The 23,932-nt window shown below is 37.9% G+C and overlaps 2 protein-coding genes across 7 annotated transcripts in view; both read left to right on the top strand.

Annotated features, from left to right (window-relative positions):
* The window catches only part of LOC118645412, a 392,632-nt gene that overhangs the window by 257,724 nt on the left and 110,976 nt on the right, over positions 1-23,932 (top strand). The window lies entirely within an intron of this gene.
* Positions 1-23,932, top strand: part of LOC105831394 (protein MON2 homolog) — an 82,358-nt gene that overhangs the window by 34,014 nt on the left and 24,412 nt on the right. For 4 of the 6 annotated variants that reach the window (XM_036286352.1, XM_036286351.1, XM_036286354.1 and 1 more), the window contains 6 exons: positions 4,413-4,649; positions 21,134-21,259; positions 21,386-21,583; positions 21,665-21,911; positions 22,855-23,005; positions 23,085-23,327. In XM_036286352.1, the coding sequence (XP_036142245.1) occupies positions 4,413-4,649; positions 21,134-21,259; positions 21,386-21,583; positions 21,665-21,911; positions 22,855-23,005; positions 23,085-23,327 (1,202 nt within the window). Of the gene's footprint in view, positions 1-4,412; positions 4,650-21,133; positions 21,260-21,385; positions 21,584-21,664; positions 21,912-22,854; positions 23,006-23,084; positions 23,328-23,932 lie in introns of those variants that run through there. The other 2 variants (XM_036286356.1, XM_036286355.1) reach the window with 2 other exon arrangements.

The raw sequence follows: 23,932 nt of genomic DNA, 5'->3' as shown, positions 1-23,932 counted from the left end.
CAGGATCAGGTTCCGTGAGAGATAACCCGGTAGTGGTTTTAACACGATATATATGTTTTCAACTGAGTTACACTAACTTGTTACTTAATAAACCCGTATAAAAGATGTAGTGTTGAGCGACATACGTTCGTTACTGTATGGTACGCAAGTAAGCCTGCTTGTTATCTTTACAACGGTGTTTATATATACCGATTTTTGGCGTATAATCGGGGAGGGTACTTCCGCGGTCACTGGCCTTCGGTCAGTGCACTTGCTTAGCCAGCAATTGCTGACTACGCAGATTCCACTTTAAAATCAGGAAATTTTGGGTATTGTTTATTAAGCAACCGGGTGCATGGTCCGGTGCGACGTTCAGTATGTAGACCGGGCGACGTTGCACGCGCGAGGTGTCACTTGACACCTTTATCGCTTGCGACATTCTTGGTGTGAGTGCATCACACTCATAACATAACGATGACCAATTTTTTTTGTTTCCAAATTTATTGAGAGAGTTCACTATTGATGGCTGCCAAACAAATGCTAAATAACGTAGCGTCTTCAAACTTCACACTTAAGGTTTATAAGGTTGGTACTTTTTACCATAGTAATTTTTTTTAAACAGCCGTTATCTATACGTTAGATCACTTCTGGGACTACCCTTGTACGTTTTATAAGTTAGCGGAACAAAATGAGTAGAACCAATTTTAATTAATATTTTTATTTATTTATTGTTAAAAAGTTGTCAAAGAAAAAATTTGTTCTATAATTTTTTTTAAAAAACAATGTTCCAGTAAAAGAAGATTATGTTAACGGAATAAAATACACACGCACACGCGCGCGCGCGCGTGTGAAACAAAATTATACAAATTATAACAATAATATGAGAATTTGTTGCTGAGTGAAGTTCTCGGTCTTGAAACATCCCGTTTATTGCTTCCATAATTAATGAAAAACTGTACAACTTGCGTTGTGAGAATAAACTATAAGAAAACAATTGTTTAAATTTAATACTGTGATGTTGTCTGAATTTGTTGCTCTTAAAATATGCAAGTTCTACATTTGTTGCTTGCAAGTTAAGTTTAAATAATAATGAATAATCAATTAGCGTGCAAATTATAAGAAAAGAAATTACTTTAAGTTTGATATTGGGACTAACTTAATCTTTTTTAAATGGAACATTGATTTAAAAAATTTACAGAACAAACTTTTTTTTGCAACTTTTTAACAACAAATAAGCATTAAATAAAATTATTAATTAGAATTTATTCTGGTTATTTTATTCCACTATCTTATAAGACATAATTATTATCATGAGATTCTATTAATACTCAGAAAAAATTTTTTAAATTTTATTTTTAAACTTAAGTTCTATCTCTTTTTTTACATTCTTAGACAAAAATGGTTTTTTGATATTTTTTGTAATTTAATGACAAAATATTTTACATTGAGTTCTGAATTGTGTATTTAATCACTTTTTAATACTGCTGATAAGCTGAATCCGTATATTGCAGACAAATTGTTAGATATCTACTTAGTTGGTTTTTTATTTTTTAAAATTTAATATTTAAAATCTAAATGGATTTTTTAAATGATTCTTTGTTAAAAGACATTAAAAGGAGAAGCCTTTATTTGCGCACAGTACAATTGGACACGTTGCACACCGTTCTATTGGACACATAAAGTTGTACACACCGTTTGATTGGACACGTTGCATTTGCGCGCAGTTGTTTTTGGACACAACACATATTTTTGTAAAATTTTTAGCACGCATATTGTGAAGGCATATAAAGCAACCGCAAAAACAGGCCAAAATCTCCCGTTTCGTGGACATTGAAGTTTGAGTCATTTTGGCGGTAAATAATTGTACATCATGGAACATTAATTCTCTGCAAATTTCAGATTGAGCATATCTTTTATTACTGAGATATGAGGAGTTAAATTGGTCACCATACACCAATGAAGGGTATGCCATTTTATCCGTTTAACACAATAAACCTCGAGGTTATTTCTCATATAAAAAAATGTTTCAGATAAGATTTGTTTATCTGTTAGAAGACTAATTTATCGTGATCTCAAGTCGACGTTTAAGTCGGAATTGTGAATGTCATTTAGAGGTCAACTTATGATTTTCAGCAAAATGTTTTTTAACTGATGTTGGATATATCTATCTCTGCGATCTCTGAACGAATACATGTATATACCGGAGTATTTTATTAACGTTATCTTATGTCAACACGGTTTTATCTTGCTTTATATTTTATAAATCCGATAACTTTATAATAATATTTCAAATATAGATATCACCGATTTCTGAAATGCTGCGGTATTTACTATGATTTTTCTAATAGTTTTAGTAATGGTAGCTTTTTTACCGAGATATTTTACAGATTACATAATTGTTATTGAGCTACGAAAAATTGTTAACAAGAATAGTATTCTGTGATTTTTTTAATTAAACGTATAAGCGTGCTGTCCTCGGGACTGTCCAGCGTATTTATACAGACAAACACCCTTACAGAGATTGTCCGTACTCTCTACTCTCGTGGGTCGAGCGTCAAAGATAATATAAAAGACAAGGACAAACATGCGCGCCTTTCATCATATTTTTGTCCTGATAGATAGGGAGAAAAGGAGTCGAGAATCGATAATAGAATACTATTGCACATGCGAGAGTGATTCACGTACAGTAGGCTGTTGCAGCCATATAATGACTGTGATTTGGTACCTCGGATATGGTCAATATCCGATGATTTAAAGTACCAAATCCAAAAATATACAATATACAATATATGTATAACAATCTCTAAGCAAAGAGATGAAATGGAAAGTGAGTAAAAGTCAAAACTTCATTGTGAGAGGCGAAGGAACTCACGCTAATCAAGCACCCCGACAGACAGAGAGGCAAAGAAACGCTCATCTCGAATTTTTCTGAAAATATCTCTTTGACCTGTACATTACCTTGTAAATTATTCCTTAAAGGTCCATTTGAGGTTACGAATAATTAGACCGCAGAGGCAGATATTCGACATCAGTTGAAAAACATTTTATTGAATTTCGCAAATTGATCTCTAAATGACGTTCACAATTTTGACTTAATAGTTAATTTGAGATAACGATGAATTAGTCTCCTACCACATGAACAATTTCCATCAAAAACATTTTTTGGTATTAGAAATAACGTTAAACTATCTTATGTTGAACGTATTAGGTGTACAACTTTGCTTCCGCCGTTTTTCAAAAGATGGTTGTAGCGGTAAATGGTGGTCGAAATAAATAGATTGTAGACACCATACAATAAGCTTAGACATTTGTAAACATAACGCCATCGAAATATTAGTCGATTTGTGTCTGCATCATAAAGTTATTCTCGATTGAAAATATCAGCTTGGGCTCGTCATTTGCGGGAGATTTTAATTTTTTGCTTCAATATGAAGAAATCTACGGCTGAGACTCATCGAATACTCTCAAATACGTATGGTGAGGCCGCTATTAGTGAAAGAACGTGCCGAGAGTGATTTTAACGCTTCAAGAGCGGTGATTTTGACGTCGAAGATCGGCCACGGTCCCTTGGTGGGAACAGCTCGGCATAATGTATTATGAGCTACTAAAACCGACTGAAATAATCACAGGCGATCGGTATTGAAAGATATTGATGCGTTTGAGTCGAGCACTGAAAGACAAACGGCTGCAATACAACGATAGACACGATAAAGTGATTTTGCAGCATGACAATGCTCGATCCCATGTTGCAAAGCCCGTCAAAACATACTTGGAAACGTTGAAATGGGAAGTCCTACCTCACCCGCCGTATTCTCCGGACATTGCTTCCTCTGACTATCACTTGTTTCGATCAATGACACACGGCCTGGCTGACCAGCATTTTCGTTCTTATGAAGAAGTGAAAAATTGGATCGATTCGTGGATCGTCTCAAAGATGACCAGTTTTTTTGACGCAGGATTTGTATGCTGCCAGAAAGATGGAAGAAAGTAGTGGCCAGCGATGGACAATACTTTGAATCATAAATGTATAACCAGGTTTTCACAATAAGGCCTTGAATTTCGAAAAAAAAAAAAAAAACGGTGGAAGCAAAGTTGTACACCTAATATAAAATGGCATAACCTTTATTTGTGAATAATATCAACTTTAACTCTTCATATCTCAATAATAAAAGGTATGCTCAAATCAAAATTTTTAGGGGATGAATGTTTGATGATATACAATCATTTACCACCAAAATCGTATCAAAACTCGATGTTCACGAAACGGACGATTTTTACGGTCGCTCTTTGCTAACAAACGTAGACTTACAATAGTTATTGCAAATCTAATTGTTGTTAACAGATGATTGTTTGCAACATTATAGACATTGGTATCTGGGCATTTTTTAATAATAATATCTCAATATATTTTATTCAAAATTATATGCTTCCAGAACTTAGTGCTTTGTTTTCGATTACATTTTACAAAAGATTGCACAACGATAAATACAGCCGGTGCTACTGTAAGACAGCTGGTGTCTTTAGTGTTTGAAAGAGTAGTCGCCGAGGATGAGCAAAGCCCGGATCAACCAAAGACCGATGAAGTCAATTTAGAGGAATTGAAAATGCCAACGAATCAAGCACCTAAAGGTCTCGGCCCTTGCGCTGCAGATGCATATTTGATGTTTCAGGTGTTTTATTATTTACTGTGTAATGCTTATGTATATCATTGCTCAAAAGTTTTAACATGTTAAAGTTATCTCGAATTTTACTAAAAATTAAATACTTGGTGAAAAAAGTTGTAGGAAAATTTTCAAAAACTTATTTTAAACAAAAAATAGAGTGAATTTGTATTAATTTTATTTCTACAATGTTTTGCTCCTAAATTAGAAAAAATTGGGAATTATTATCCTTTTAATGCTTTTTTCTTTTAAAGAGTTGTAGTTTAAAACAACAGACAAAATTCTATAAAAAAATATTTTATAGTAGACTTTTTAAGCTTTAAAATACTTTTTAAAAATACTTATGCGGCTGAAGTTTTGATTAGGTCCGACCTCCGATTTTTTTGAAACTATTCTTACGTATTTTGGCGCGCTGATTGCGAATATAATAGTGAAAATTGGCACAAATTTGATTTTTATGGCGAAAAAAATAAAATTATTGTTTTTTAAATTTATTTTCGTAAATAACGAGAATTTCGGAAGATATTTTAGATAAAAGTTGTAGATTTCATCAAAATACACATTTTATGTCTTATTGATTTTTGCCATAAAGCTAATAGTTTTTGAGAAAAACAACGTTAAATGTTTAAAACTTTATATAACTTATCTAACATAAATCGAGTTTTATTAGTTAATTTTATTAGTTAATACCGGAAGGGTGATTAGTTAATACCGGAAGAATGCGGGCGAAGCCGCCCACGTGCTTTTTGTATTATTGGGTTTTTGACTTTCCATGCGAAATGAGGTCCACCCCTCCCCCTGCTTATAGAGCAAAACGACAGTCACTGTACCACATGGGTTTGCGGCTTTCCATGCGCAGCGAGATCCATTCTCCCTCCCCTCTTCTTACGGATCGAAACGATGTCAATGCTTGTACTGTACCACATGGATTTTTTACTTTCCACGCGTAGCGAGGTCCATCACCCCACCTGCTTATACAGCGAAATGACATCCACGCTTGTACTGTACCACATGAGTTTGCGACTATCTACGCGTAACAAGGTCCACACTCCTCCTCCCGCCTACTTAAAGAGTGAAACGATGTCCGCGCTTGTACTGTAGTACATGGATTTGCGATTTTCTATATGTAGCGAGATCCACTCACCTTTTTTATTATCCTCTTTAATATTCTAATTTTTGGGGGTAGTTTAAGTAAGCATTAAAATGGAATAATAAGACTCGATGTGAATTGGATGGATTATATGAAGTTTTGAACATTAAATGTTCAAAACTTCATATAATCCATCCAATTCACATCGAGTCTTATTATTCCATTTTAATGCTTACTTAAACTACCCCCAAAAATTAGAATATTAAAGAGGATAATAAAAAACATTTAATGTTCAAAACTTCATATAATCCATCCAATTCACATCGAGTCTTATTATTAATTGTTTAAATGTTTCTCAAAAACTTATCTTTATGGCAAAAATTAATAGGATAAAACATAAAATGTGTATTCGGTGAGATTTACAATTTTTATCTAAAATATTTTTTGAAATTTCCAGTTTTTTCATGGTTTCCACCATAAAAATCAAATTTGCGCCAATTTTCAATACCATATTTGTAATCAGCGCGCTAAAATAGGTAAGAATAGTTTCAAATAATGGGGAGGGAGTTTGACCTAATCAGAACTTTATAAAAAAAAACGTAATAATATGCTTAATTCACATAAATTTTTTATACATTAAAAAATGCTTTTAATATTTTTGGTGAAATGTGAAAATCTTAAGCGTACTAAAACTTTTGAGCTGTAGTTAAATCTATATAAAATATAATTAAAGAGTTTCCCATAAAAGTTTAACAAGTTTAAAAAGTTAAATTTTCAGAGAACAACAAACTTTTTATTTTTAATATATATATATATATAAATATAAGCTTTTTTAATATAATTTTTTATATAATTTTTTATATTTTAATATATATATAAATATAAGCATATATATGTATATATATATATATATATATATATATATATAAATATATGAATATAAGTTAATAACATATTTCTATTCAATTATTAAATACCAGTAACTCAATTATAACCACTTTTTTAGTTATAGTTTTCAAATAAAAAATATGAGAATGTTACGTAAATTAAAAATGTTTAAATGTTTTGAAACTAATAGAGAATTTGATTAGACATACTAATACACACTGTTGAATATTAAAGCAAAATAATATAAAGATGTGTAGTATGTGCTATGCCACTTGTCATTTTTATACTTGCATTAGATTAGAGTACACCGGCTTTAATGTTACCAGTATACACTAATGCAATCCAATCAAATTCACTTTAGGTTATCGTATAAACATGTAGTATTGACTATACAAGCAGAGTAAACAAAGAGACAATTAAATATATGCGGCAATAATTGGGAAAACAATATTCAGAACATTGTTAATCAGTTCAATATCATATTTTTATATTTTTTTATATTAAAAAGTATGAGAGTGTTATATATTAAAAATATTCTTAATTTTAAACTAAAACTATTGTTTAAATACAAGTAAATGCATGGCAATAAATAGGAAACGAATATTAGATATGTGCAGTAAGTAATAATCGGAGGACAGGAGAAAGAAGACATTGAGTAATCATGACATTAATCTTAATTTATATTATATTCTTATTTCTTTCTTGTATTTAAATTAGTTTTGAGTTATTTTTATTTTGTTTTTTTATATTAAAGTTTTTATTTAAATAGTAATAAAAATAGAATATTTATTAATTTCAAAAATTATAAATATGTGTGCTTAAAATTATAATAATTGAAACAGCTTTAAGAATAAAGTAGTTATAGGGTTGACTAATATTTTGATTTATTTGAAAAAAATTAAGTCTTTCAATTTCTATTTGATTTTGTGCAAATTTTACATTTTGTTGTGAGCGAAACACTCACAACCAATAAATTTATATCATAAAATAAAGGAAATAAAATATTAAAATTATAAGATAGCTCGCCGAGAAAGGCTCGCTATCACAAGGTGTCAGGTGACACATGCCTCGTGCGCTGCCGGCCGGTCATCGCACTGGGCAACGCACCAGCCACCTTAACGAAGTAGCGAAGCCAGCTTAGCAACAATCATGCCACCGGAAATGCATACCTGCATTTTGGCAATTGTTGCTAAACTCGCAAATATTTCCCGCGCGCCGGATGCGCGCGGGAATGACCATATATGGTCATGCGGAGGGCTCGATGCCCCCACTAATAATTAAATCCGCGACACTATTTAAGCCGCTGCCGAACAGCGGCCAGCGGGATCAGTGAATAGTAATCAAGCCGATACGTACGGCCCGCACAAGTGAATTTCGAGTTCGGGACTTAGCCGCGAGCAAATCTCAAGCGAGTAAAGATACGACGCGTTAACTCCAAGTCACGCGCCGTATCTAATCAAGTGTAATACGACGCGGCACCGTCGCCGACCGCAACCAATGTACGAACCGCAGTGAAATAAATCTTTATATCAAACAGACTTAGAATCAGTGAGTGAGTGATTTGAGGACCCTGCCAACAAAAGCCGCCTCTTTCCGCGAGTTCCTACTCCTTGGGCAGCAACGAATCCCGAAAGATCTTTTGTCGCACCGCAAGGTACGGCAAAAATATTTTGTTGTACCGCAAGGCGCAACAAAATTGGTGGCAGCGGTAGGATTAACTGCCAGGAAGGAAGGCAAACAACTCCAACGAGGAACTACCTACAAGGCCAAGGGACCGACGTCACGAGCCGAGAGCAGCTGAACGACCTCGAGGACCAGCTGACTGGACGAGCCCGCCGAGCAGAACTCAGCCACGGCTCAACACTCGACGCAGCGTAATCAGCGACACCGGAGTACCGACCTACCGCAATACACAGCTGACAACATGAAGCGAAGCGCAGCGTTACTGTAAGTCGAAATAATATTGTATAAAGCGAAATATTAAGGGCAAAGCGATAAGCCCTACTAATAGTAAAAACGTGCTGATCCCCCGGTAATCACGTAACGATTATCGTAAGCATAGAATTGGCGTGAATGTCGGAAGACAACGACGCTGCTATAGCAAACGACTCGTGGTTACATAGCGAGCAAGCCACTCGAGCTATCGAATACTGCGAACAAGCCGTCATAGAAGCACGCGATAGAGTCCGTAGAGAACTAGATCCGTATGATAGCGAGTTACCGGAAAACGTCGTCCGCGAACGAGAATTCCCATTCGCGAACCTCGACGCGAGTTTGTTTCAAAACGAATTCAACGCGACACGGCAACACCGTGTAGAACGACGAACACGACCGTACGAGAGTCGCACCCCTAGTCGCGTTTTGTCACGAGGCGAGTTCTCACTTACGTCATACGAGTCCGACATTTTTGACCCAGCTGACTTTTTTCAAACGGACGCGATGTCTAACGACGAACAAGCAGAGACCCAACAATTCATCGCCGGTGCAGAACAGGAACTACAGAACCTGCACCAAGAACTAAGTGCTAATGCGCCACGACTTGCCCGCACTGTCACGCAAAGAGACGATGTGCAGGAAATACGGGAAGCCTTACGTGCAATGATGCACGAGGTCCGGAGACTGACCACTGAAGTCAACGAGGTGCGAGAAACAAATTCGCGAACACTACGTACGCACGCGCCTCGACAAACGCGATATAGCCGACGAGAAACCGCGTTCGAGTACCCGGACGACGACGTGCGCCGACAGAGGTCGCGGAATATTGTCACTAAAAGAAGCCCGCGGAATGATAACCGAGTTTGACGGCAACGCAAGTAAATTACAGGAGTTTTTGAGCGCCATGACTTACGCGATCGAGAACATAGATCCGTCGGATGAAGTATCCTTACTAGGCGCGATATTGTGTACTAAACTGAAAGGACGCGCCATGTTAGACTTTCAGACACGACGGATAAGCGATTTCGTGCAATTAAAAACGGAATTAGAATCGTGTTATGCGAGTAAACGAAGCACAACACATTTACAGCTCGATTTCAATACCCTGAAGCAAAAGCCAGGAGAAAGCGCTCGAGCCTACGGACTGCGTACAGATAAGCTCACGATAGACCTGTACGAGTCGATGATCGAAGGCCGACACCAATACACGGCCGAACATAAGCGCATCATTTTAGAAATGCTGCAGCAGCAAGCATTGGAAAATTACCAAATAGGGCTACGCGAAGATACAAAGGCGGTAGTCCGATCGCGCGGATACGTTACGCTACAGGATGCGATAGCAGCCGCAAGCGCAGAAGAAAGAATCAAGGGTCCCGCCGTGAGTAACACGAGACGGACACCCGACTCGCCGAGGCACTACGACAAGTCCGATGCCCGTTGCCGAAATTGCGGCAAGTATGGCCACTACAGTAAGGATTGCCGGAATAACAGGAGCAGTAATAGATACGCCCTGCCGCAACCCGACAAACGTATAAGTGCAATCGACAAGCATTGCAACTATTGCAAAAAACGCGGACACACTCGCAACGAGTGTTGGAATCTACACGGACGGCCTAAAGCAAAGGTACCGAACGCGCAAGGAAAGATGCAAAGCGCCGAGATAACGGGAGCGAGAAAGAAAGCGATAACGCAGAAAAGGAACTCTGACTCCGAACACAGTAGCGAGGAAGAAGGAGCGACGAGTCGCACACAGAGTACGCGCGCTCGAGCGTATCAAGTGACACACGTAAGACGAGACGGCACCCGATGCGACGGTCTTGACCTAATTACGCTCCCAATCAAAGAAACACGCGCTGGTAAAATCGACATGTTGTTCGATTCAGGCGCAACGATATCGTTAATAAAGGTAAAGAACCTAAAGGGAAAAACAAGAATTTATCCCGAAGAAGTATTATTGGTAGGAATAACTGGCCACCGAGTGCATACTATAGGAAAGATGCAAGCCACTATCAAGATAGGCAAGCGAGAAATTAAACACGCCATATACGTGGTGAGAGACGATTTCTCTATGGAATACGAAGAGATAATCGGCCTCGATTTCCTGCGCAAACAGCATGTATCATGCGACTATAAAAATAAGACAGTGACTATAGAAAATGTCACCCTGCGACTTAAACCGTATAATAAGATTATTTTAAAACCGCGCAGCGAAACCATCGTTCGTGCAGTAACGAACCGAAATAAAACCGGAGTAATCCGAGCCAAGGAAACTTCGCCCGGCATCTATATTAGCAGATGCATGGTAGAGCCGAAAAATTTTATGTGCCCTATAAGCATAATTAACACCACGGATAAACCAGTGGAAATCACCACACCGATAGTTACCGTGGAAGACATCGAAGAAGATGTCATGCAACAAGTCTATGTTGTGACCTCCGAAACGGACTGCGAGATAAAGCTTCCCCGCGGAGAACGCATATGACAACTATTACGCACGCAGCATCTCAATCCAGAGGAACGAAAGGCACTCAATCGGATATGCATTGAATATCAGGATATATTTCATTTAAACGGAGAACTTCTGACGTGTACCTCGACGGTGAAACACGAGATCAGCACGCGAGCTGACGCTGCGCCTGTGAACGTGCGACCGTATCGCCTCCCCGCCAAACATAAGGAGGAAGTGAGTACACAAATAAAGGAAATGCTGAAAAATAGCATTATCCGCACTAGTACGAGCCAGTGGAACGCACTCCTGTTAGTTGTGCCGAAGAAAGCTGACTCGACTAGAAAATCACGACTTCGAATTGTAATTGACTTTCGAAAGTTGAATGATTTGACTATTGGCGACTCATTTCCACTGCCGAATATTGATGAAATATTGGACCAGTTAGGAAATGCTAAATATTTCACGACGCTAGATCTAGCGTCGGGGTACCACCAGATACCCATGGCTGAGCATGATAAGCCGAAAACCGCATTCTCGACACCGTATGGACACTACGAGTACAATCGGATGCCGTTCGGACTTAAAAATGCGCCAGCCACATTCCAGAGGCTAATGAATTCTGTGCTTACTGGAATGCAAGGACTTAGATGCCTCGTGTATTTAGATGACATTGTCATATACGGCTCAAGTCTAAAGGAACATAACAAGCGCTTAGAAGAAGTGCTACTACGCCTACGGGAAGCTAATCTGAAGTTACAACCCGATAAGTGCGAGTTCCTTCGAAAAGAGGTGAATTACCTCGGCCATATTATTTCTGAGGACGGGATAGCACCCGATCCCGGAAAATTACAGGCAATCAAAGATTTTCCAGAACCACGCAAGGTCAAGGATATTCAATCCTTCATCGGACTTGCACGTTACTATCGAAAATTTATCAGTGACTTTTCTAAACTTGCTAAGCCAATGACGAAGCTAACGAAGAAAACTGAAAAGTTCGTCTGGACTACAGAACAGCAGATAGCGTTCGATACATTGAAAGAAAAATTGATGACGGCACCCGTGCTACAATATCTGGATTTCACCCAGGAATTCAACGTGACCACGGATGCTTCCGACTATGCAATCGGAGCAGTCCTGTCACAGGGACCGGTAGGTAGCGACCGTCCAATTGCTTACGCAAGCCGAGTGTTAAATCGCGCGGAGCAAAATTATAGCACTACCGAAAAGGAGCTGCTAGCAATTGTATGGGCTGTTAAGCATTTCCGCCCATATGTGTACGGCGTAAAATTTAAAATAGTGACAGACCATAAGCCACTTACATGGTTATTTAGCGTAAATGACCCCGGATCGCGACTGATTCGGTGGCGATTAAAATTAGAAGAGTATGACTATGAGATCATACACAAGGACGGTCGAGCGAACGCGAACGCCGACGCGCTGAGTCGAAACGTGAAGCGGGAGGCTCACGTTACGGAAGACTCTGATAAGATCCTCGCGCTCGAAGAAGACACTGTACACACACAATTAAGCACGCCGGTAAAAAATAATGAAAGTATACAGGAGTATACTGAAGAAGAAAAGAAACAGATTCTATATGAATACCATGATGCCCCGACAGGAGGACATCAGGGAATTGAGCGAACGATAAGAAGAATACGCCTAAAACACAACTGGCATGGATTAACAGCCGACGTAGAGAGATACATAAAGAAATGCGAGCTCTGCCAGAAGAACAAACTCTCTCGCAGAATTAAAGCACCGCTAGTTATCACCGATACACCAAGCCGACCCTTTGAAAAGTGCGCGCTGGATATCGTCGGACCGTTAACCATAACAAATAACGAAAATCGGTACCTGCTGACATTTCAGGACCACCTAACAAAATTTAGTAAGGCTATGCCCCTTCCTAACCAAGAAGCGAATACCGTAAGTAAGGCATTTGTGACGAAAATCGTTCTAGAATATGGAATTCCGGAATGCATCTTAACGGATCAGGGAACTAACTTTATGAGCGAAGTATTTAAGAATACTTGCAAACTGCTCAAAATTAAGAAGATACAGACGACAGCTTATCACCCTGAAAGCAACGGCGTATTAGAACGATCGCATCGAACCTTAGCCGAGTATCTAAGGCATTTCATTAATAAGGATCAGACGGACTGGGACGAGTGGATTCCGTATGCTAACTACACCTATAATACCACCCCCCACACCGCAACAGGGTATACTCCCTTTGAATTACTTTACGGGCATCCCCCCGAATTACCAACAGCGCTAGCCAAGCCGCCTAAAAGGACGTACAGCTACGATGACTATGCGCTCGAGTTACGGGAGAGATTACGTGCCACTAATAGTATCGCCAAAGATAATATAAGGGATGAAAAGCAAAAGTCGAAAGATTATTACGATCGATCCGTAAAGGAAACTAATTATAAAATTGGCGATAAAATCCTACTCTTCGACGGAACGCTTCGCCGAGGGCGTTCTAAAAAATTAGAACCGCAATGGACCGGACCCTATACAGTTACCGAAAGACATTCACACGTTAACTATACGGTAAAAAGGGGAAGACGGACAGTTCGCGTACACGTAAATCGCATTAAACTGTTTATTGAGAAATAGCGCGAAAATAAAAACAAAAGAGAGAGTATAAAATAATATATACACACATTCATACACACATGCTAACGCAGGAAGTAGAAATAATAATAAATAAATAAAAATAGACTCACCAGGTTGAAAACCTCCTGAGTAATCCATCCCGAACTATCCAATCCGAATGGCACACAAAAGAGAAAGGGGGAAATAACTAAAGAGGGGGAGGGCAAACAACTAACACTACACTTAAACTATAAACATTAAAACTAAAGAGGGGGAGAAGGGTTCAATGTTTACTCCTCTAACCCTCTGCCCCCCCTCCCCTCCTCCGAGGAGTCCTCATCCGAAAAACGTTCCTCTAGGGAACCTACGTCACGCTCCCACTCCTCTCCGGAGTCGGAGACCCCAATCTCCTCCAGGAACCGGTCTATTAGACCGGGAGAGGGCGGAAACAAGTATGGGCCAGCCTCGGAGCTAGCCTCGTCCTCGTCGGATTCATCAACATCCTCGCGGTCAGAGGATATATCTCCGCCGGATGACGCATCATCCTGCTCCTCCTCGGAGCTCTCGAATTCCGCCGCGTCCTCCACCTGATCTTCAAAGATCCCGACAATTTCGCCCTCGTCCGGAGACGCGTCATCTAGCGCAATAACCCCCGGATTAGGCGACGGGGGTGGCGACGGCGGCACTAATAACTGCATAATAAAAAAAAAAATTTCTTTTCTTTTCTCTCTCGCGAACCGTAAGAAATAAAAAATCTCGCACGACAGCTCGGACAAGACTGATCTTAGAACAGTCCAAGACAGTCGACCCAAAGGCAACATTAGCTGAGATAGATAAACATTACACCTCTTCTCACGCACAATTAAAGAAAAGCACGTCGACGAGATAAAATATTGATGATTAATAAGATGCAAGGCAGTAATAATAAACCACCTTGCAGGGGACTTCTCATATGTATCTATCTGGCAACAGCAGCTCAAGGAAACGACACGCTGTATCAAGTGGAAAAATTTACCCATCATCCGGGGATTTACTGTGAGAAAATAGGTAGACTCCGACCAATAGAATCGCAATGGAAACTAATAATTAAGATAAACATCGCGTCTTTATCAAAAAGACTGACGCAAATCGAAAAATATGTACAAAAAACTGACAACTTATGTAGAATCGTCGCGGTAATGAATAAGGCTATATGCGACAGTTTTAACGCTGTCATCACAAAAGAATACCAGAGGACAAATTGACTGATCCTGCGAATAACTGACACATATAAGACGCCGACAGTACAAAAACGAGGACTGATCGACGGAGTAGGCTCAATAGCCAAATCGCTATTCGGTACAATGGACGCCGACGACAAAAAGACAATTGACGAACAACTCGCAATACTACATGACGCACAACAGTCATCACAGCACGCAGTAAAAAACCAATTAAAAATAATACAGGCAACTATAGCACACATCGACGAGACAGAAAAAACAGTACAACATAACGAGTACCTCCTCGCGAACGCAACCAAAAATCTCAAGCTAGAACTACTAGAGAGCGAACGCGCAAACAACATACAGTCAAATTTTATAATTATCAGCACCGTACTGTCAGAGTTAACTCGCGATGCGGAGGACGTCTTAGATTACGTCACCCTATTAAAAAGGGGTATAATGCACCCCAGACTAACGCCTATAGACCATATTATACACTGCTTAAAGATGCGAACTCTCAACTCCCGGAAGGACTCTACTTTCCATTTAGAGCAAACCAGGAAGAATGGTCAACTATTAAACAATTCGCACTTGTAAGCGCATACTGCGACAGCGTAAATATATACACGATTTTGCGTTTTCCATTAATATCGACGTCAAAATACGAAATATTAAATGTGATAGCCCTACCTGTGCCAGAACATAATAACACATTCTCTGTAATAGACATCAGGTATCCGACCATAGCGATAGACGGGGATCAGCACACGTATATAACCTTACCGCGCAACGATTTACAAAATTGTATGAAGATAAATAAAGATTACCTATGCGAGCGAAATTATCTTGCGAACAGGATTAATCCACACTCCGTGTGTGAAGTCAAAACGTTTTTAGAAACCGATAGATATCACGAAAATTGTAACATTAAAAACATAGCGTCTAATCATAGTTTTTGGATAGCCTTAGGCGACTCGCACTCATGGCTATATTCCGTACAGGAAAAACAAACTGTAACATTTTACTGTAAAGATCACGGACAGATAAAGGAAGTGATTGAAAAAACGGGTAAAATAACATTGAAGAACAACTGCAAATTAATGACGGAAGACACGATAATAAAGTCTTTTAAGTTATCACACAGTACAGAAATAGAAACATTTTTACCACAATACAATATTTCTATACTAAAGAACGAAACAAAGCTAAACATAAATGCAGTGCAACCGATAAAATTACAAAACATTGTCCTACATTCCTCAAAGTTAGAGGAATTAAACAAACAAATTATTGAAATGGACAAAAAATTGAATGAACAACCGAATACAATTTTTCAGTCACCACACTTTATCTATCCAACGGCTACCAGCGGAACAGTGATTGTAATAATACTAGCAATAATAATAACTGTTGTTGTAATAAAAAAGAAAAAGAGAAACAGCCATGAGAAGCGAGTCACACTAGACATAGATGCGGAATATACAATTCCCAGATCTATTTTAAAGCGTAGTAATAGCACGCGTTTTTAATTAAATATACAAAATCTTGTATCTCCGTTTTTGTTTTTTTAACGGGGGAGGGATGTTGTGAGCGAAACACTCACAACCAATAAATTTATATCATAAAATAAAGGAAATAAAATATTAAAATTATAAGATAGCTCGCCGAGGAAGGCTCGCTATCACAAGGTGTCAGGTGACACATGCCTCGTGCGCTGCCGGCCGGTCATCGCACTGGGCAACGCACCAGCCACCTTAACGAAGTAGCGAAGCCAGCTTAGCAACAATCATGCCACCGGAAATGCATACCTGCATTTTGGCAATTGTTGCTAAACTCGCAAATATTTCCCGCGCGCCGGATGCGCGCGGGAATGACCATATATGGTCATGCGGAGGGCTCGATGCCCCCACTAATAATTAAATCCGCGACACTATTTAAGCCGCTGCCGAACAGCGGCCAGCGGGATCAGTGAATAGTAATCAAGCCGATACGTACGGTCCGCACAAGTGAATTTCGAGTTCGGGACTTAGCCGCGAGCAAATCTCAAGCGAGTAAAGATACGACGCGTTAACTCCAAGTCACGCGCCGTATCTAATCAAGTGTAATACGACGCGGCACCGTCGCCGACCGCAACCAATGTACGAACCGCAGTGAAATAAATCTTTATATCAAACAGACTTAGAATCAGTGAGTGAGTGATTTGAGGACCCTGCCAACAAAAGCCGCCTCTTTCCGCGAGTTCCTACTCCTTGGGCAGCAACGAATCCCGAAAGATCTTTTGTCGCACCGCAAGGTACGGCAAAAATATTTTGTTGTACCGCAAGGCGCAACAATTTATTTTATTTATTATACATATATTCTATATTTATTTTTTTCAATTACAACATTAACAATAATAAATAAGAAAATATTAAATTATAAAACAATGATTTTGTCACATTTATTAACAAATTGTTTTTACTAAAAAATCACTTTTATATTTATTTTGATATAAGTATGACAATTTTTGGGATATGTAATAAGAACATAGTTTTAGACTTCGATTAATATTTTTGGAGAATCTGTTCCAAAAAAAACTTGTCTGATTTTTGACTGTAAAAAATTTATAGATAGATATATAGATTTATTGCCATTCCCTTGCGGGGTACAGGCGGACTCCCGCTCCGCTTACAATAAATGCCGATTTTTCTGCGCATACTACTCAATCTTATTTCGCGCGCGCGCGCGCGCGCGCGCGAGAGAGAGAGAGAAAGAGAGAGAGAGAGAGACATCACATACATTCTACCATCCATTCATCTCACATTCACTCGTGGACCTCCGCTTCCGCCGCTCATCCCATTCATTCGTTATTCTTCACTACTCTGTCCACATTTACTCCCTTCCCTCTTCTCGCCCCGGAATTCTTTTTTTTTCTCCTCCTCTCCCTTTCCTCCCACATGTTGTCCAATCTCTCCAGCCACCGTTCTCCCTCTCTCTTCTCTTTCAACATCTCGTTAATAATTTCCTGCCATCCTTTTTTCTTCCTCCAGTCTACGTATTCCTCCCAAATGTGTTCCCCTGTCTCCTCTCTCCACCCACATATCCTACAACACTTCCCGGCCTTATCCTCCCAATACCTTTTCCCCTCATTCTACTATTTAACCTATATTTTGCTATTCTCTGCCACCTTTTCTCCTTCCAGTTTCTCTTTAAGTACTCCGGAATACCCTCACCTTTGATTAACGTATTAAAACGCAAACTGCCGATCCTCTCCTATTTTTCCTTCTTCTGTCTACTTTTTTCTCTCTTTATTACCTTTTCTCCTCTTAACAACCCTTTTTCTCTTAGTCTCTCTAACTCCTCCACTTTTCAACCTCTTTCTTCATAGTATCTCCGCCTCTCTTCCTCCCATCCTGTCTTTGCTCTACCTTTTTTTGCTCTTTTCTTTATCTTTTTCCAACATCCTTTTACTAACTTTCCACCTCCTCCCTTCTTCTAGCTTTTTTTCGTAACTCCATACTCTCAATCCCACCTTCCCTTCCAACTTATTTTTTTGCAGCTCTTCATAAACCATGTACCACGGTACAGTTCTTTCCACTTTCAATAACCATCTTAAGTACCTCTCTTGTGATCTTTTGATTCCATCTCTCTTTATCTAACCTCAAATTTCCACTCCGTAACTCACCACCGTCCACATCAAATAACCATATTCTCCTTCTTCAGTTCTTCCCGAACCTTCTTTTTCCTATCTCTCATACCTGATCTAGTATCGCCGCCCCTTTTCTGACTCTTTCCTCCACGTGCGCCCCCTGCTTCCCGTTCGCCGTCACTGTGTACCCCAAATACTTGAAACTATTTACTTCCTCTACTTTTACCTCTTTTCTATCTCTAGTTTATCTTTTTCTTCCCTCCTCCTTTTCTACATCTTATTACCTTTGTCTTTCCCGTATTCACCTCCATCCCTTTCTAATTTTTCTAACACTCTTTTCATTCCTTCTTCGTTCTTCGCCAGCAACACCACGTCGTCCGCGTATGCTAATGAGTATATTTTTCTTCCTCCTACCTCTATTTCGCTCCAACCTCCCTTACTTACCTCTTCGTCCGTATTCGCCAGCAGTACAGTAGATAAATGCGGTACAGTAGAGCAACACACACACACACACACACACACACACACACACACACACACACACACACACACACACACACACACACACACACACACACACACCACACACACACACACACACACACACACACACACTTACACACACACACACACACACACACACACACAAGGTGGGCCCTCGCCCCCCCTCCCGCACCCACTCCGTCGAAGTCGCTAACCCATGTTGTACATTGCAAACAAAATAAAGTTTATATGTATTAGCAGATTTCCAATACAATATATACGATGTATAACTTTGCGGTGTACAACTTTGCGATGTACAAGTTTGCGGTGTACAAGTTTACGGTGTACAACTTTGCGGTGTACAAGTTTGTAGTGTACAACTTTGCGGTGTACAACTTTGCGGTGTACAAATTTTACGTGTCCAATTGCACGGTGTACATTTTTATCATGTCCAAATTGTAATTTGTCCAGAACTTATTTTTCCTGTGTACAAAATTACTGTGTCGAAAATGTCGAAATGAACCGTGTTCATTTGAAACGTGTGCATTATTTTGTGTCTATTTGCACCGTGTCCATTTGCACTGTGTCGAATTGTACTGTGTCCAAGTGAACCACTCCTTTGATCCAACCCCCCTAAAAGCTTCTTAAAGTATTTATCTTATTTGTTTATTTCTATTGACTCATCAATCCCTTTGCTCTTTGTTCTCTCTCTATTAATTATTTTTCAGACCTGACTCTACGTTCTCGCTTCTTCGACTTTTTTTTGCCATCTCTCCTTCTCTTTCTCTTTGCAAAATCTCTTACGCCTTTCCCTTTCCGCTCTATACTCCTTCCCTTTCCCCCTTTTTTTCTTCATTTCCTTAACGCCTTCCTCACTTTTTTCTTAATCTACATTTTTCATCCCACCAGCTACTCTTTTCTTTCTTATTTATTCTACTCTCCATGTTTCCTAGTAGCACTTCCTCTACCTTTTCTTTCAAGGAGTTCCACTCCGCCTCTACTTTATTTCCTGCTACTACTCCTACTCCGAACTTTTCTCTGAACTTCTTTCCTTGCTCGGTCTTTATTTTTCTCTCTCTTAAATTTTTCCTCTCTCCTTTTTCTTCCTTGTTCCACTTTACTTCCATTTCTCTTACTCTCTTTACTAGTTCGTCTGTAAATCCCTCTTTTCGTTCCCCCTCAACTCCTCTTTCCTCTCCAAATCTTCCACTCTCTTTTCCAAATCCTCTCATTTCTTTTTTTTCTCCTACCACTTTGTCATCATTTCTTTCCATTGTCTAGTCATTTCCTCCCTTTCCTCGTTTAATTTCATCCTTATCTTTTCTATCTCTTTAACAATATCTTTTCTCAAAAACTCTTATACCCTCTAGCACTTTTTTCCAATCACCGATGTACCCTGCCCCTTTTTTGGTGGACTCTCCCCTAACCTATTTATACACAATTCTTTCTCCTCAACCTGCTTTTCTCCTTTAACTCCCTCTTCTAGGTTCCTTTTCTTTCTTTTTTCTTTCCTGAATAAATTCTGTATGCTCTATGCTACCCCTGCTACTCGTTCTTTTTCTTCCTAACCTCTCAACATTCGACGGCCTTCCTCTTTTCTTAATTTCTTCTCTTTTCCCTTCTAATCCTATGTCCTTTATCTCACTCATCCTCCTTTATCCACCTTACTACTAATGAACACCTCCCGTTCGTACTAATTTACAAACACATTTTCCTATCGCGTTTCCCCACTCGTCTGCTCCGGCGCCCGTGCTTGCCTCCTTCTTACTCTCTCTTCTCTATGCTATCTTTATGCCCTTCGCTCCAACTTAACCTGACCTAACCTAACCGACACCTCACTTTTCCCTTGGAATTTCTATTTTTTTCTTAGTTCCCCTCCTGAGACATATTGCCCTGCTCTCCAGCTCTCCCTGCTGTTTCTCCAGTACACCTTCTTTGTCATTTACGCTTATAAATCTCTCTCACACTAGCATACTGCTTTCACTCCAGTCACTCACACAGTTACCGGAAGCGAAAGTCCTGCAAAAAATTTATATTTACTAGCATTTGTATATAAAGGTTTTTATCTGATTCTTGCCGAAACAAAATTGTTTTTAATATGACATTATTAATAGAGAATGATTTGGCCATAACTCAGATTTTAAGATTAGCTTGTTTTTGTAGAAAGCCCTTTAATTATGATTTTTTTACTATTTTGTGTATTTGTGGTTTTAGGATCTAGTACAATTAGTTAATGCCGATCAACCATACTGGCTAATAGGTATTACTGAAATGACTAGAACTTTTGGTTTGGAACTACTAGAATCGGTTTTAACAAACTTTTCATCAGTTTTTTTTAAGGTAAACAATTTAAGTGGTTTATATTTTTATAGATAAAAATTATTTTAAAGAGATCTTTTAAATAGTCAAATATGTAAAGATTATTGTAAAATCTATAATCATATGTTGTAAAAATCTAACTTTTAGCACGCAGAGTTTAACTTCTTATTAAAAGAGAGAGTGTGTGCACTTGTGATAAAACTGTTTTCGCCTAATATCAAGTATCGCAATTCAGTACCAGCATCTTTGCAACAGGCTACACCATTAGATAAACCTTACTTTCCTATTAGTATGAGACTATTGCGAGTTGTGTCAATTTTGATACAGAAATACCATTGCTTATTGGTAAATATATTAGAATTTATACATAGTAGTAATGTAGGTAAATTTATTGTTGATGTAAGTTGTAACAGCCTATTGTTTTAGGTGACGGAATGTGAAATATTCTTATCCTTAATTGTGAAGTTTCTCGATCCTGACAAGCCTACTTGGCAGAGAGCTTTAGCATTGGAAGTTTTGCACAAAATGACAGTTCAAGCAGATTTGTTGACAAACTTCTGTAAATGTTATGATTTGAAGCCACATGCTACAAATATTTTTCAAGATATTGTCAATAGCTTAGGTGCATATGTGCATAGTCTTTTTGTAAATCCGCAAATAATGAGTCAAACAGGTATATTATATTATATGATTAGAAAATTAATAACGTTATACTTTTAAGGAGAATTTCCAATTTTTTAATATCAAAATTTTATTAGATTTTAATAATTAATTTAATAAGTTAATGATTTATATATAAGCATTCTTAAGCTTTTATCACTTAATAACTTAATGATTTTACTATAGTTTTTTAAAAATAATTTTTTTAAATAGCATTAAAAAGTTTTATGGAAAAGAAATTTAAATAATTTAGTCACAAATACAGTATAATAGTTTTGAGAACCTGTACACAAAAGAATGAAATTTTTGAATTAAAAAAATCGTAGGTATTGGTTTCATGTAATAGTGTGAAATGTTTATGAATTATACTTTTACTTTCTGAAGCTAGAGAACATTAACAATTTGATTTATTACAAAGTTTTTTTTAAGTATGCATTCAGGGTGTTTCTTAAATAACGTTTAATATTTATGTAGTGTTATTTTTTTTAAATTGAGTCGAAACGGTTTGAATCATTTTTTCTATAATACTTAATGAAGTAATAAGTAAAGATAATCGGATTGATGCCTTCTGACGAGGAATATGATTTTTAGTTCAAAAGATTTTTTGTATTGTTATGACACGTAAGAATATTGCACAATACTAATGGCAGTATGAAGTTGCTGAGCCAACACAGTGGCGCACGTTACTAAGCGCGTGGTTTACGTATATTTGTCTAAAGGACGGCATTGATTCGATTAGTTTGACTTAACAATTAACTTAATAATAAACTGTTTCATTAAGCATTATGGAAAAAAAAAGATTTAGGATTGACTCAATTTTTGAAAAAAGAACTGCTATATAATTAGTGGGCGCTATTTAAGAATAACTCTGTATAAGGTTCTCTATGTTTTTATTATTATTTAAAGTATGTAAACATTTTTTGTAATGCTACATGATTTTTTATGTTGAACAACAGCAAGTACAACTATGCCTCAAAGTACGGGTTCACCATTGTTTACTGGAATGCCTATTGGGCCTGGCGTATCACCCCAACCTGGGTTTTATTCGCGCGGTATTTGGTTACCAGTAGTAGCAACGTTTACAAGCGGACAAGCTAAGCCAACTTAGTAAGCATTATAATAACGTTAAGTCTTATTCATAATAACAATAGTATTAAAGATTGAAAGTAATGAATGGTTATTCCAGTTTAGAGATGTTGGACAAAGTTGAACCACCGCAAATACCGATCGGTTATGGAATTAGTATAGCCTATGCGTGTTTATTGGACATTATAAGATCAATTGCACAGGCCATAAACGGATCGAAAGACGATAATAGCGAAAATCAAGTCTATCAGCCGAGTGAATCCGAACGAAAGCTTCACACACAATTAATAAACTCTAGCTGGTGCGGTCTATTGGCGGCTCTTAGTCCTTTAATAGATGCCAGGTAACTATCTTACATAAATTATTTTATGTAGAAAAGAAAGATCGTCAATATTGTATACTTTTCAAATTATATTTTTTTAACAAAAATTAAAAATAGAATTTTGAAAACAAATTTAAATTATAGACTTTTTTTTATTAGATAATGTAACAGTTTTTATGTTGTTATGTGTATGTAACTATTTAACAATAATTAATGTTTTCGTGAGATATTAAAATAGTGTTTGAAAAATTAGACCTTAACTCTTTACGTCATGATGGGTGACTGAGTGACCCACTAAGGTCTCTCTAGTTTTTAATTATTTTAATGATTTTTTAATTTTTTAAAGTCAGTTTTTTGCTTTCTGATAGTTCAAGATATCTTAAGGTATGTTTAAAAAAATATGTATAACCACACAAATTTAGATTTATTTATTTGCTATAAATAAACAAATACCAAAAATTTGCTGTTTTTTTTTTTAAAGAAATTTTCTCTCGGAGAAAAGCACCAATTTCTACAAAACTTTACACTTAAGGTCACTGATTGACTATAGACATATATCTAGACTGAGCATTGTAGGAGTACGGGTAAGGTTCAGAGGAAAAAGGCTAGCATACTTTGGGTCATAC

The sequence above is a fragment of the Monomorium pharaonis genome, chromosome 4, assembly GCF_013373865.1.
Source record: "Monomorium pharaonis isolate MP-MQ-018 chromosome 4, ASM1337386v2, whole genome shotgun sequence".
Classification (NCBI taxonomy): domain Eukaryota; kingdom Metazoa; phylum Arthropoda; class Insecta; order Hymenoptera; family Formicidae; genus Monomorium; species Monomorium pharaonis.
The sequence above is the reverse complement of the archived record's forward strand: the minus strand, read 5'-3'. Positions and strand labels throughout refer to the sequence as shown.